This window comes from Poecilia formosa, unplaced genomic scaffold, assembly GCF_000485575.1.
Source record: "Poecilia formosa unplaced genomic scaffold, Poecilia_formosa-5.1.2 Scaffold232, whole genome shotgun sequence".
Classification (NCBI taxonomy): Eukaryota; Metazoa; Chordata; class Actinopteri; order Cyprinodontiformes; family Poeciliidae; genus Poecilia; species Poecilia formosa.
In genome coordinates this window covers 691,711-706,501 of record NW_006800171.1, presented here as the reverse complement: position 1 = coordinate 706,501, position 14,791 = coordinate 691,711, and the positions used below count along the sequence as shown (strand labels likewise).

The 14,791-nt window shown below is 35.7% G+C and overlaps 1 protein-coding gene and 2 long non-coding RNA genes across 4 annotated transcripts in view; 1 reads left to right on the top strand and 2 right to left on the bottom strand.

Annotated features, from left to right (window-relative positions):
* The window catches only part of LOC107838255 (uncharacterized), a 13,117-nt gene extending 7,008 nt beyond the window's left edge, over positions 1–6,109 (top strand). Inside the window, exon 3 of the long non-coding RNA XR_001664322.1 lies at positions 5,644–6,109. This is a non-coding gene — a long non-coding RNA (uncharacterized LOC107838255). The remainder of the gene's footprint in view (positions 1–5,643) is intronic.
* camkvl (CaM kinase-like vesicle-associated, like) overlaps positions 1–8,251 on the bottom strand; it is a 13,781-nt gene extending 5,530 nt beyond the window's left edge. For both annotated transcript variants that reach the window (XM_016680069.1, XM_007568902.2), the window contains exons 1-6: positions 8,123–8,251; positions 6,116–6,247; positions 4,146–4,220; positions 3,263–3,401; positions 1,810–1,930; positions 1,095–1,170 (exon numbers count right to left, since the gene is read on the bottom strand). In XM_016680069.1, coding sequence (XP_016535555.1) covers positions 1,095–1,170; positions 1,810–1,930; positions 3,263–3,401; positions 4,146–4,220; positions 6,116–6,247; positions 8,123–8,217 — 638 coding nt within the window. In that variant the 5' untranslated portion in view covers positions 8,218–8,251. The remainder of the gene's footprint in view (positions 1–1,094; positions 1,171–1,809; positions 1,931–3,262; positions 3,402–4,145; positions 4,221–6,115; positions 6,248–8,122) is intronic.
* A 4,430-nt stretch (positions 8,252–12,681) lies between these two features.
* Positions 12,682–14,791, bottom strand: part of LOC103149640 (uncharacterized) — a 37,298-nt gene continuing 35,188 nt past the window's right edge. The window contains exon 3 of the long non-coding RNA XR_477487.2: positions 12,682–14,073. This is a non-coding gene — a long non-coding RNA (uncharacterized LOC103149640). The remainder of the gene's footprint in view (positions 14,074–14,791) is intronic.

Sequence of the window (14,791 nt, the reverse complement as noted above, 5' to 3'; positions counted from 1 at the left end):
TATATATATATATATATATATATATAAACCTATATATAAGAAGGTTTTCATAACCTTCTTCAAATAGAACAATCTACCTATGTTTACTTTTAACCTGCAAGACTTGACTCAACTCTTATGATTATCCTGATGGGTTAGAACTATACAGCAACCTTTTCACAATGGTTTTCTGGATTTTTGCCTCATTGCTCTTGAGAGAACTGGTGTAATAGAGATAAGTTTCTTAGCCACCTTGGTCAGATACCATTTTAGAGCTGCCCAGACAGAGATCAAAGTTCAATGCAAACTAGTCCGAAATGACATTTTCTTTTATCCCGTTTGTGCCCAAAAACTGAGGTCTTTTTGTTCTTGAGTGCATTTGAAACTCTAATGTTGCTCTTTTTATGCGGTTTATGGAATAATGGCTTCTTCCTCTTTGAGCCCATTTCTACACTTTGTTTTTCAAGTTGTGGACAATGATGCTCTCTTATCTCCAGTATCTCTGGTATCTTCTTTTATTTTAGTTCTTGGAGTGATATACACATTTTGCACCCAAATACATTCGACTCTGGGACACAGAGATTGTCTTGTTCCTGAACAGTGCAATGGGTTGATATTCCTATGCTGTTAAAAATTATAATTATTTAGTTGATCAGACCACAAAACATGGTGCCTTCAGGCTGTAGTTCAAACCAAGAATGAACCAGATTTGTGGAGGGGCACAATTCTCTTCCTGATATGTTGGGCGATTTCTTTTGATTTTCCCATGATGTCAGATAATAATGCATTGTGTTTAAGGTGTTGCCAGTATCTCTCTAATTAAGTCTTGTGAATGAACCCATCAGAAGATTACAAAGTCTTGTTAACATCACCTGGGCTTTCCTAAATTCTTTAAAGTCATAGTAATCTTAGTGTGTGTCAATTTCTGAGTTGGAAGAAACATTTAGTCTGAATTAGTATTGGATAGAGAGAGAAAAATGTTTGGTGTCTTTTGTACAATGTATGCAAACTTCTGGTTTCATCAGATGGTAAATACTATTTTTGGTTAAAACAAAACCCTGCTAACATTTTGGTTTGCACGTTTGCACGGTTTCGAGTTAGCAATAGAGACTCACAGTATGAACATTATCACCCCCACCGCCCAGCAGTCCACAGGACGGCCATATCGATGACGAGCAACCACTTCGGGAGCTGAAAGCACAGGAGCAAATGCAGAGTTTGTGTGTGAGGCAAATAGATTTCCGGGTTTTAATTTATCCTCCTCCACCTCATCAGATTCTCCAGATGCACAAACAGCTTTTCTCCAAGCCTGTCTCTCCCACTATTCAGTTTTTCATATCCTTCTTCCCACTGGCACCTACATTCTCTTTTCTTATTTACTGATTTCATTACTTGACTTATCAATATGAATAACTGCCCTGGCCTTTAACTGCAGAGAAGACCAAAGCACAGCTTAGCACTTTCAGGTTGCCCTCACATAAACATCGGCAAGATGGAGAGGAGTGAGACTGACCGCACGCAGAATCAAAAAGCAGATAAAAGGAGAAGCTAAATGGGAGGAGGAGAGCAAGGGCTGCACACTTTCAATCTCATTTATATTTTTCTGGGATGTAATGTTTCAGAGTGAGCATTTATCCTTGATAGATTTTTTTTCTTCTTTCAAAGCGCTAAAGGTTCACAGAGAATTCAATAGGGTGAAGGACAACATCAATCTTCTGCTATGGTATGACACTTTATCCCAGAAAAGGTAAAAATAGATGAAAATAGGTAGAAAAGATAAGCAAAAAGGATAATCATAAATGAAGGAACATAAAAAAAAGAGTGACCCACCAAGGTATTCAGGTGTTCCGCATGGCTCTGTAATTGGTCCATTCTCAAATCTGGAGAGGTAAAAATCTCGCAGAACTACTTTGTTGTGGTTGTTTTCTGTGTAGTACATTAGGTTTTCCAGCTGTGAATTAAACAACAGATTAGAGAATAATTGCTTAAGCAGCAATAACAACTTATAGGTTTGACAGAATGTAATGTTTATTGCTTGTTTCATAAATAGTGACTATGATGTTTTTATGACGTAAAGCACTTTGAACTGGCTTGTTACTAAAAATGTTCCATACAAATACATTTGACTTTACTTGATTACCTGATATGCCTTATTTCTCCTAAATTATTCAAACAAATAAACTTAGGAAATTTAAATCTGAGCTTTTCTTAACCAAACAATGAAAAAAAAAACATATTGCTCACACCTTCAAATGGTCAATTGATGTGGGTTCTTGCTTAAGAAATGCTACATTTATAAACTTCCCAGAATGATCCACTCAGACATTTTGAATTGAATAAAGAGCCACTTTTTGGAGCACTGATGTAAAAAGATCGAGCACCATTATGCAAAATGCTTGTGAGAGGTTATTTCTGGTGGTTCCACGTCCACAAGTTGACGTGGAACTTTTCCCTATTTGTTCTAGTCAAACAAATAGGGAAAAGTGAAAACTGCTAAAATGGCACTTACATGTTTATACAATTCATGTTCAAGTCTGTGTTTGTTTCCAATCATATTGCAAAGAGAGTAATCACGCACAGCATATTTGTATTTTATTTGCAGTGCAATCTTGACAGAGAGGGGAGATGAAATGACTTCTGATTTTATAGGTCAAGCATGATTTAATAACGATATCAAGCCAAGCAGAGGCTGTAAGCATGACCTATTTTAATTTGAATATGTCACTGTGATTCAACTTGATGACAAAATGTAGGAGTCCAAACCTACTGGATTGAAGAGATATACCCACTTTCTACCAGTAGGTGGAGTCTGTAGATAGATAACTCTGTTGTTTCATTTTAATGGTGTCTTATTAAAAGTTAGAGACATGGATCTGTATGCTCTGTAAGTGTCACCAGACAGTCGTTTGAGCCATAAAGAAATTGTTTACTCCCACAGTGAAAATGAAATGTTAAGTATGTTATGAACTGGGAAGACAGAGAGATGCTTTCATCTGTCTCTTCAGAGAAATCTGTCAAATGCAGAGTGTTGCATCCTGGGATGTAATGGTGAAGAAGTCAGCTTATGCTATAAAGTTATTATCTTCTTACATCCACAGGCACATCAACTCGTCTATAGATAGTTGATGTCTAAACTATCTGAGGTAGCTGTAAAAATATTCATACCTCTTGTTTTTGTTATAGCATTTATTTTGACATTGAAACAACAAACTTCAGCGTGCTATATTTTGATTTTGTTGGATAGCACTAAATAAAATCTCAGATAGAAACAAAGTGACTGTACCTTCAAATTCCTATGAACAATGTTGAGGGAGTGTAGGTACGCCACAGCCTCCAGGACTTGTCTGATAACATTCGAAGCATCTCTCTCTGTGTAATTCCCTTGGTCCAGAATCCAGTCAAATACATCCCCCCCTGTGGCACTGCAGAGAGTTAGACACACACAAAAAAATATTTGCCACTTTGCACAGTGCCAAATATATTGGCTAATACACCTGCTGACTTTTTTTAACAATGCAGATTAATCCTTGTATTGCTGTTAATGTGTTTTTACATAGTGCTTTGCGTTAGCTGGCCTGGAGCTATCGCTACTGAGCAATTAAAGCAAGGCTCCTGGTTATTACTCTAAAGGACTTAAGTTATCTTTGGAGATAAATGATGAGAGTGATTATCACATATTGCTCTCAGCAGGACAACTATAGCCCAGACTGAAAAGTGAGCTCCGAAGTAGCTTAATGAACACAGTGACAAATGCAGTCGCTTAAACTAGTTCACTTCTCTGTGTTTTATTAGTGACAAAAACTTCGTCCTGTTTGTTTTAATATATGTTATGACATTTAAACCAAGTTACAAATGTTGGATTGCACAAGACGTAATTTACGCATATTTGGTTGTGTCCCGGATTAATCAGTTCCGCTCTCCCTGCACAGACTTGTTTGTTCCAAAGCAATGCTTCAGGCCCACCGAGTAATGAGTGTTACAGATACTTAACATCTCATCAAATCTAACATCTTCCTTTGTTGCACAGGGGAGTTGGAGTACACAGTAATAACGGGAAATATTAAACATCTACCTCTCAACTGAAAGGCTTCTGTGTGCTAAGATGCAATTAACACATCGAATATAGGGAGCGTGGACAGGAAACGTAAATTGAAAGGAGTACTCACAGTTCCTGGATGATGAAGTATTCTTTTCGAGTTTCAAATGTATCTATCAGCTGAAGGATGTTTGGGTGATTGACCCTGGAAAACCCAAAATATGTTAGAGGTTGCAGGGGTCTAGGTTTGCAGTGACAAGCTTTTCAAAAAAATTGACAAAAAAATGGTTTCAGTTTATTCATGTACTTGCCTGCACTGGTACAAATCTGAAAACTGATACAAAATCTTGAGCCACAAACACATATAGCAGAGAAAATGACAATAAACCCGATTCCAGCTTCAAAAATGTATGTAGACCTCATTTAGATTTAGGGATTTTTATTTTATTTTTTTTCATATTTGTGATTTTACCTGTACATTTTCTCAAGGTTGAAATCAAGCAAAACTGCTTGGTCAAAAATTGGTTTAGGCTCGGAGATAAAATTAAAAAGTCAGTAAGCAATACAAAAGTGCAGTAATAGCACTTTTGTGCTGAAACTCAAAGATCGCTCAATTTGATTTTGTGTTATATAAATAATTGAAACCCCTTTTGTAACTCTGACATTGCAATGTTATAATATTCTACAGCAGTAGATATTACAGATGTTTACATATTTGTACTAAACATATGTATTTCAATTTAAAGTTTTATTTAACAAATTGCACATGATGTGCAAGACACTTTCTAACTAGAGAATATGTTCAGTTTGTTCCACAGGGAAAATGTCAGCCGTACAGCAAGAGTCATTATTTCTAGGCAGAACTTTTAAATACAGCTGGACTGTGACCAAGTTCTTCAGAAGACAGAGAGGATGCAGCGCAAAGTGCTGCCAAGTCATATGAGTAATGGAGCATTAAAAAAATGAATGGTATCCCAACATTAATAAAAGCATGAATAATACACGATGAAAGGTCCTGAACTTATTATATGCATGAATGTAATATTTCTGACAAACAGCTCAGCTGAAAAAGCATATTCCTTCAAATCAAAGGGACACGATTCGGAGCTGGATCTTTTCTCTCTTTTATGTTTTTTTTGAGATGAGTTTAAAGATGAGTGCTCGTTCTTTATGGACATGAGTTTGTCTCGACTAAAACGATATTAAAACTTTCTAATAATCATCTGAAATCAACTCTAGATGTGAAAAAAAAAAAAACATTCACTTTTATACCAAAAAAAGTGAATAACTGATAACTGAAATTTACTGAATACCTGGAAAGATTTTTTGTATGGAGAAACTATTTGTATTGTGAATTTGTCAATTCTTTTACTCACAAACTACTATCAAAATATTAAACGTTCTGCATGGAGGTCTCTTCTATGCCTTCTCATCTTTAGTTTGATTATAATTTGATATTTGAGTCAGATCACTGGCTGGGCCACTCAAGCAGATTTACTTTCTTTTTATAAGAAGTTGAGAGTTATCTTAACTCTAGGTTTGGGATTATTATTTTTGGATTATTGTTTTGTTCTTAAAAAGCATCTTCATAAAGTATCTTCATAAAGTACACTATGTGTAAAGTACAGTATCCTTTTTTTCTTCCTTTAAGTCTGACTGCCAGTATCATATGTTAATAATCATATAACACACCAAGATGTTCTCACCTCCAAACTTGTGTTTGAATTATGTTTTCTGCTCCAACCAACCAGCTGAGAGTCTTATTTCCACTAATATAGACCAATATTGTATTCTAAAGAAGAGGAGATTTCAACATCCTTTCACTTTATTTACAGAGGACTTAATTAATAGGTTAATTTACTGATTGTTTGCGAATGTGTGGCTTACTTGGGTCATCAGCCACTGCGGTAAATTTATGGTTGTTAAACCCATCATTAAATTTACTCAGATAAACATTGATAGGTTTGAAACGTATCTTCGCTGTTGCAAACTTAATTCAGGTTTCATTATGGGTCAAGTTTAATTAAAACATCTCATAAGTTAATTGCTTTTTTCGCTAGCACATACGCTGCTATTTCTATTTGCGAACTGATTACATACAATTTTAAGATCATGATCTCATTTTTGGCGGCCTTGCGGACTTTCCTCCCGTCCTTCTTGAAGAATTTCTTGCAGACAAACACCTTTTCTGTTTGTCTGTCCTTTGCCAGGCACAGCTCACAAAACTCCTTCCTACACCGAGAAGAAAACAGGCAGACAAAAGGGAAGCAAACATAAATACAATGTCAAAGAAAAGACTAAACGAAGCATCTGTTCATTTTTTTTAAGAGCCTCGTTTTGCTACAAGTTTCCAGAGTAAACGAGATGTGATATTCAAATTGGAATAAAGCAAACGCTGGCTGTGTTGTGAAATACCCAGAAATAATTTAGTTGGGAGGTGAGCCACTGGCTTAAATAAAAGGGGCTATAAATAAGAGATTTTGCAAAGGATCTATTGCTGCCATCGTCTGGGAATCATTAGGTTTTTATCCTTCGAGGGCTTATAGGGCTTCATGCAAATGAATTTTAAGAAGCAATATGATGAAAAATAAAACTATAAAAAAGTGCATAATAAAACTTTAATATTAGGTTTTAATCTGTGGTTCTGTTTAATTCTTTTTCTGAAAAGAAAAAATGTTTTTCTTCTTTGCTCATTTCCCTCCAATTAGAGGTGGATTCAAAATATAAATTAACAACAACAAAAAAAAAGCTTTTTGAAAATGCACATACACTGTTATTTTTCAGTGCAGTTTTATTATCTTTATGAACATTTATATACCCATTTTTAACAAAGAAATGTGTCGTTCAGCCTGCTTTCTCACTGCTAATATGATTGTGTGTATTTGTATGCGTGTGTTATGCAAAATCTGAGCAGGAATTTCTGAAGCCAGATGCTGATGTCGCCATATGGCCTCTTTCACCAATTGGTATTCATGCATATGGTTAGAGTGCACATATGTGTGGAGTGTGCTGAAGAAGAAAATGAAAGGTTCTTGAGCAGCAGGGTCATTTTTTGTAGACCTGGGGATGAAAATTAGAAAAATGTGCCACAGAACGAGCTAAATGTAGAATAGTGATATAAAGAACTTGAGAATAATCAGATGACAGTTCTTCTAAGATCCACCAAACTCTAGATTTATGCTTTACTAAAGTTAAACCCTTAGTTAAACGTGTTCAGACTAAAGCTAAACAATTTATGCACTGGTGGTTCCTGCATGAAAGGTAATGTTGGTGAGCCGCTTCTTCTACCAAAATACAGTAAAGTCACCTTAAATTCTTATTTAGGAAAAATGCACAGCACAGAACCATATTGTCATTAAGCAGGGGGCTTCAGCTCCCTATTAGCTAGATGGGAATGAAACAAATGCAACACTTTTTTTTTACATACTACTGTAAGAGAACTTTCTTAATCTCATTATGTTGACTCCCCATCCCTCAGTGAACTCTTCCTCTTCCGTAATAAGTACCAGTTGTGCACAAACGTCCGCAGCGGTAAATAAATTCCTGAAGCAGTTAAAAAAACTATCACTAATCATATGGAAGCTCAATTCGCAGCTCATATTTTTGGCTTTTAAAACAAGTGAAACACTTTATACCAATGTATTACCAATATACTTCCATCTACAAGGCACATTAATTCAGTCAATTATAAGATAACTAGCTTATTACTACTACTAATTAATATTAAGCTAACTCACTAAGCTACACTGAGTTTTGTTTTCAATCAGTCTGACAGCTGTATCGGTTTGCCCGATTAGCTGATAATGTCTCTAGCCAGATACGTTCTAAATAACTACAAAACCTGAAAAAGCACACAAACAAATCATCTTTGATAACACTGCACACATGGAAGCCTATCACAAAATCTGAGTTTACTTCATTCAAGCAGCCACTGAGGATTTGTGTACATTTCCACCAACTTACTACAACATGGCCTCCATCTGCTGCAAGTACAGAAACTAATAATGACGTCCCAGAAACTTATTTAAAAAATAAGAAGTACCCTAAGGCACTTAGAAAAGGTTAACAGTTTCCAAAAGTCCACCCATAAAACTTCATGGTACTTACGCTCGAAGGACTTGACCAAACTCATATTTGTCCGTGACATCAGATATGCTGTCATAAATCCGCCCATCTCTCAGGGCAAGGCATCCAAATGGCATCACGGCATTCACCTAGTAAATAAAGAAATTAATTAAGATTGTATTATTATTATAACTATCAGGCGAGTTAAATAATTACAGCTTTACAGAAAAAAAAGAAAAAAAAAAGAAAGTACGATCTGCATTAGTCAAAGACACTAGGCAACTGTCGATACAAAGATTCTTGATGTGGTTTTCAGTGTTAGTGACTTGTAGAGACAAACAAATCAGTTTCCCATCAAATCTGGAAGCTAATGCCTCTGGCAGCCTGGTTGCGTGCCAGACTTGTCAACAGATACTAAGCTTCCTGCTAAGCTCCTCTGTGCACTACTAATGTCTGCAGATTGCATGCAGCGCCTGTTAAGTTTTCACATTAAACTTTAATAATCAAGGGCAATGCCCGAAAATAAAAACAAAAAGAGATGCAAGCAGCTGAGTTATTTCAGAGCCATGTGCAATTCTTTTGCACAACACAACATGCATTTGGTTTTACTGGGGGAAAAAATGAATAAATAAATATAACATCCATATTTAAGCTTTTGTTTGTGTCTTGAGTTATATCGCTACTACAGCATATACAGTTTGCAGCAACACACAGATTGATACTTGTCTTCCACCTTACAGTAACTCCCTCTAGCAATGTTGCACATGTCATCATATATATAAATAAGTTTGTGTGTGTGTGTGTGTGTGTAGTACTTTGGTAGATAAATAGTACCCAGAACATAATATGAGGCCTTGAACACCCAGGTAAAACAACAGGGATCAAGACAGTGAATCAGCAATCAATATACCATCTCCGTCCTCCGGCAGTCCTCACCCACATCCTTTATACGCTCCATCTAGTGTAGAAAACATATTACTTGGAAGGTCCAGTCATCCATCCCCATGGTCCATCTCCTCCTCTAAATACCTGACTTCATCCATCTCTGTTAAACGCTTCATTTCGGTTCTGTCTTTAAAATAGCGCAGTTTATCTTCTCCCTGTGTGGTACCCGTCTCTGCATTTGGCCGACTTAAGATCTGAGCATGATAGTATCAAATGTAAACTTCAAGAGCGTACTCGCATTAGAGAGAATGTCTAATTGGACATAATTTGGGGGAGGGGGAGAAAACGGGCGATACAAACACAATGAATCTGACAGGCAGATGAAGGAGAAATAGACAGGGGAAATAGCACTTTTTAAGACTGAATATTTTAAAAAAATATATCGCTGATGCAAAATTCTGGCTGATGTTTTATGAAACATCACCACTGGAGATGATCGGGCCAGAGGTGCTTTGGGCCTTTGGTGGAGGAGGGGCTGGAAGAGTTCTATGTAATCCAACCGCTGGCCCTAATCTCTAATCTGTACCCCTAATCCAGCATGCTAGTATACGCTGTGTCTGTGCATGTATGTGCGCAAGTGAAAGTGAGTGACTAAATAAGTGCAAAGGTTACTTGAATATGGCACATGTGCACATGGTAAGGCAGAGCAGAAAGGTGCACAAAATTGTGGACTTGTGCATCCGACTGTGTGTCCCTAAAGGAAGGAAATGACAGCAAGCGAATTGAGTGGCAGATTGAATAGACCTTGTGTTTTTTTTAGTTTTTTTTGTTGTTGTTTTTTTTTTTTTAGAAGATTAGATAAACACTACAACATTTCCACAACAAGGGCCAGGACAGTAAAAGTGAAGATGGTATAACATAAAACAAGCCCAACCATCAAAAGTCTTCTTCTTCACTCACAAAGCCCTCAATAACTAGTTCCCATAATATCATAAAGAGTCTAGTTTGTCAGATTAAAAGTATCTTTTTTGAAACTAACAACTTTTAAGCAGGTATTAAACATACTTTTCATTAAACTTGTGTTTCTGTTTCTGTAAAACTAGAGTTTTATTGTTCTGATGTAATATTTACGTATGTTTTCTGCAAGTGGAAAAGTCAAAAAAGGCGTTTAAATATCAATTTGTGTGAAATTAATCTACATAAATGGTTTTAAGTCATAATTCAAAGTCAATTTTGAAGTCTTTATTTCTTTGCATTGACTGGAATCTCATCTAGTCCTCGATGGAATGTCAGTTTAGTCGATATATCCACCGAATTTCCGGAAATAATGTTAGTTTGTGTCTTGCAACCTTCAAGGATGATCATATTCACATGATACCACCAAAAATGTGTTGTTTCAAAGACTAAAGCTATCCAAAAAGGAAAGAAAAACTACAACAAATGAGCCGGGGGAGTGTAAAAAGGCGTCTAGCAGAACATACCACCTAAAAACAGAAACAACCTGATCCACTGCAGTTTTTGGTCAAAATAAAAATGCTTATTTTGTAAATATGATCTGATGTGTTTACATGTTCCCAATAAGCCTATCTCTCTATTGCATTAAGCATAAGTCCAAGATCTCCACTTTAGTCTGATAGATGGCAAAACAACCCTCTTCTGCTGATTTGTTTTCTTAAATTTCATCTTCAAATAAAATTCAGATTGATTTTATAACTGAGAAATCCAACATCCTTACTCAATAACAAGAAAAGTATACCCACAGAATACTATGTCAGTACAGACCTTAGAGTTTGAAAAGAGTATTAGTGGGAAGATGTATGAAAGAAATGTGGAAAAATAAAAAATAAAAAGGGGAGAGAAGGAATGAAAATAATGAACTGTGAGGTAAGAAGAGAATTACAGAAACAGAAAAAAACAGGGAGAAATGTGGACTGTGCCTGAGTGGAAAGGTGTTTGGAGGAAACTACACAAAAAGAACAGTGTTAAAGAAGATAACTGCAGAGGCAGATTGAGAGCACCTGTCAACCTCGCAGCTCTCACGCGGCTGTGAGAATTTCTGCAAAGGTGAGCTTGCATACTGCACATGTTGGTTTCATGTGAATATGTGCTAACAAGCTTTATGTGATAATTTCACATGCTTCTTCGTGATGATATGAAAGGCTGTCCCTGACGTTGGAAAGCACATGAAGACGCTGCGATCATCCTTCACAAAGACCAGTTCAGTTCAAGAAGAGAAACTCCTCAACTTTTGAAGTTATTTTGATTCAATTCCCACAGGGCCAAATGTTTGAAGAACTTATTTTGTGTGATCATGGGCTACAGTATACAGTTTCTAAGATTATTAGAAACTAATAATCTTAGTTATTAGATTAACTTAATGCAGAAATATGCATTGAACTGCATCTTTATGCATTGTGGGAGTACATGAACTCACTACTTGGCTGAGGCTCATTCTGCATAAATTTCTGTATCAATACAGCATAGCATATACTATTTCACTTTTTCCTTCCACTCAGCTTTCTATTAATGTGCCTGGAATCAAGTCTCAGAAAAGCCAGCTTGTTTAGCATTGATCTTTTATAACATACCCTCCTAGCAGACGGTGTAAGTTACTGTCTACTGTACAATGGTCCAGTCTTTCCAGTGATTTCAGCCATAACATTTCTGCATATCATTCCGTTTTTATTGCACATGTGTTACATTTCTATTTTCTTTTTTTGTTTGATAAAATAAAATTTGAGATTTTGTTAGTTGCAAGTCCTAATTGTTACTTTTTAACACAAGTAAACCCTTGAATTGCATTGTGTGTATTTAATTACATCATATATGGCTTTCACATGCTGGGAAGAATTACTAAACTAAATTAAACTTTCAGTGGTATTCTAATTTACTGGGAGGCAACAGATAAACAAAACAGGTGAAATGCTCAACTGTAGCATGAAATGGAGCGTGGCTAAAGATGTCCCAAAAGCAAAGGTTAACATGTGGAAAATAAGTTGGATAAAGGGCAAGACTTTTTCAAGGATAGCCAACTTCACTTCTTCTGGGAAAGCAAATCCCAGGAATTAAACATTTTCTCTTTAACCAGCACTGGTGGAAGATGAGAAGCAAATACTAGAAAGAGCAGGTGTCTTCTGACAAGCAATGTCTACATATTTTATTCTCTGTCCTCATCCTATTTATCTATTTATTTAATCATGTGACATACCGTGAAACAATTTCCAGATGCTTAAAGGTGAAAAGTTATCTGTTCAAAAATTATATGCCAGTATAAATACCATGGTGAGTGTGAAATTCTTATGCGCTTCAAGGAGAAAAGTACTTTTTTTCTTTTTATGTGTTTTGGTGCCAATCAACCCCAGAAGCAAAGCAAGAGATTTTGTGAAGATGCTAACAAAAGCTGATAATGAAGTGCCAAAATCCATAGTGAAACAACTACTGTATTGATATGACCTAAAAGAAAATTTTGTTTCTACAAAAACAAAATAAAAAGCCAAATACATTTTCACAAAAGCTCAAAAGCATGTTATTTTTGGAGACATGTTTTGCAGTCTATTGAAGCTGAAATGTTTTTATTTTTATTTTTATGAATGTTTGGGAAAAACTGGTGAAGCTTGGAAGCCTGAGAGCACTATTCCCACTACGAAGTAGGGAAGTGCAGACTAGATATTGTGAAGAGGAAGAACAATAAGTCAAAACATTGAAGCAANACAGCAAGAGTCATTATTTCTAGGCAGAACTTTTAAATACAGCTGGACTGTGACCAAGTTCTTCAGAAGACAGAGAGGATGCAGCGCAAAGTGCTGCCAAGTCATATGAGTAATGGAGCATTAAAAAAATGAATGGTATCCCAACATTAATAAAAGCATGAATAATACACGATGAAAGGTCCTGAACTTATTATATGCATGAATGTAATATTTCTGACAAACAGCTCAGCTGAAAAAGCATATTCCTTCAAATCAAAGGGACACGCTTCGGAGCTGGATCTTTTCTCTCTTTTATGTTTTTTTTGAGATGAGTTTAAAGATGAGTGCTCGTTCTTTATGGACATGAGTTTGTCTCGACTAAAACGATATTAAAACTTTCTAATAATCATCTGAAATCAACTCTAGATGTGAAAAAAAAAAAAACATTCACTTTTATACCAAAAAAAGTGAATAACTGATAACTGAAATTTACTGAATACCTGGAAAGATTTTTTGTATGGAGAAACTATTTGTATTGTGAATTTGTCAATTCTTTTACTCACAAACTACTATCAAAATATTAAACGTTCTGCATGGAGGTCTCTTCTATGCCTTCTCATCTTTAGTTTGATTATAATTTGATATTTGAGTCAGATCACTGGCTGGGCCACTCAAGCAGATTTACTTTCTTTTTATAAGAAGTTGAGAGTTATCTTAACTCTAGGTTTGGGATTATTATTTTTGGATTATTGTTTTGTTCTTAAAAAGCATCTTCATAAAGTATCTTCATAAAGTACACTATGTGTAAAGTACAGTATCCTTTTTTTCTTCCTTTAAGTCTGACTGCCAGTATCATATGTTAATAATCATATAACACACCAAGATGTTCTCACCTCCAAACTTGTGTTTGAATTATGTTTTCTGCTCCAACCAACCAGCTGAGAGTCTTATTTCCACTAATATAGACCAATATTGTATTCTACAGAAGAGGAGATTTCAACATCCTTTCACTTTATTTACAGAGGACTTAATTAATAGGTTAATTTACTGATTGTTTGCGAATGTGTGGCTTACTTGGGTCATCAGCCACTGCGGTAAATTTATGGTTGTTAAACCCATCATTAAATTTACTCAGATAAACATTGATAGGTTTGAAACGTATCTTCGCTGTTGCAAACTTAATTCAGGTTTCATTATGGGTCAAGTTTAATTAAAACATCTCATAAATGAATTGCTCTTTTCGCTAGCACATACGCTGCTATTTCTATTTGCGAACTGATTACATACAATTTTAAGATCATGATCTCATTTTTGGCGGCCTTGCGGACTTTCCTCCCGTCCTTCTTGAAGAATTTCTTGCAGACAAACACCTTTTCTGTTTGTCTGTCCTTTGCCAGGCACAGCTCACAAAACTCCTTCCTACACCGAGAAGAAAACAGGCAGACAGAAGGGAAGCAAACGTAAATACAATGTCAAAGAAAAGACTAAACGAAGCATCTGTTCATTTTTTTTAAGAGCCTCGTTTTGCTACAAGTTTCCAGAGTAAACGAGATGTGATATTCAAATTGGAATAAAGCAAACGCTGACTGTGTTGTGAAATACCCAGAAATAATTTAGTTGGGAGGTGAGCCACTGGCTTAAATAAAAGGGGCTATAAATAAGAGATTTTGCAAAGGATCTATTGCTGCCATCGTCTGGGAATCATTAGGTTTTTATCCTTCGAGGGCTTATAGGGCTTCATGCAAATGAATTTTAAGAAGCAATATGATGAAAAATAAAACTATAAAAAAGTGCATAATAAAACTTTAATATTAGGTTTTAATCTGTGGTTCTGTTTAATTCTTTTTCTGAAAAGAAAAAATGTTTTTCTTCTTTGCTCATTTCCCTCCAATTAGAGGTGGATTCAAAATATAAATTAACAACAACAAAAAAAAAGCTTTTTGAAAATGCACATACACTGTTATTTTTCAGTGCAGTTTTATTATCTTTATGAACATTTATATACCCATTTTTAACAAAGAAATGTGTCGTTCAGCCTGCTTTCTCACTGCTAATATGATTGTGTGTATTTGTATGCGTGTGTTATGCAAAATCTGAGCAGGAATTTCTGAAGCCAGATGCTGATGTCGCCATATGG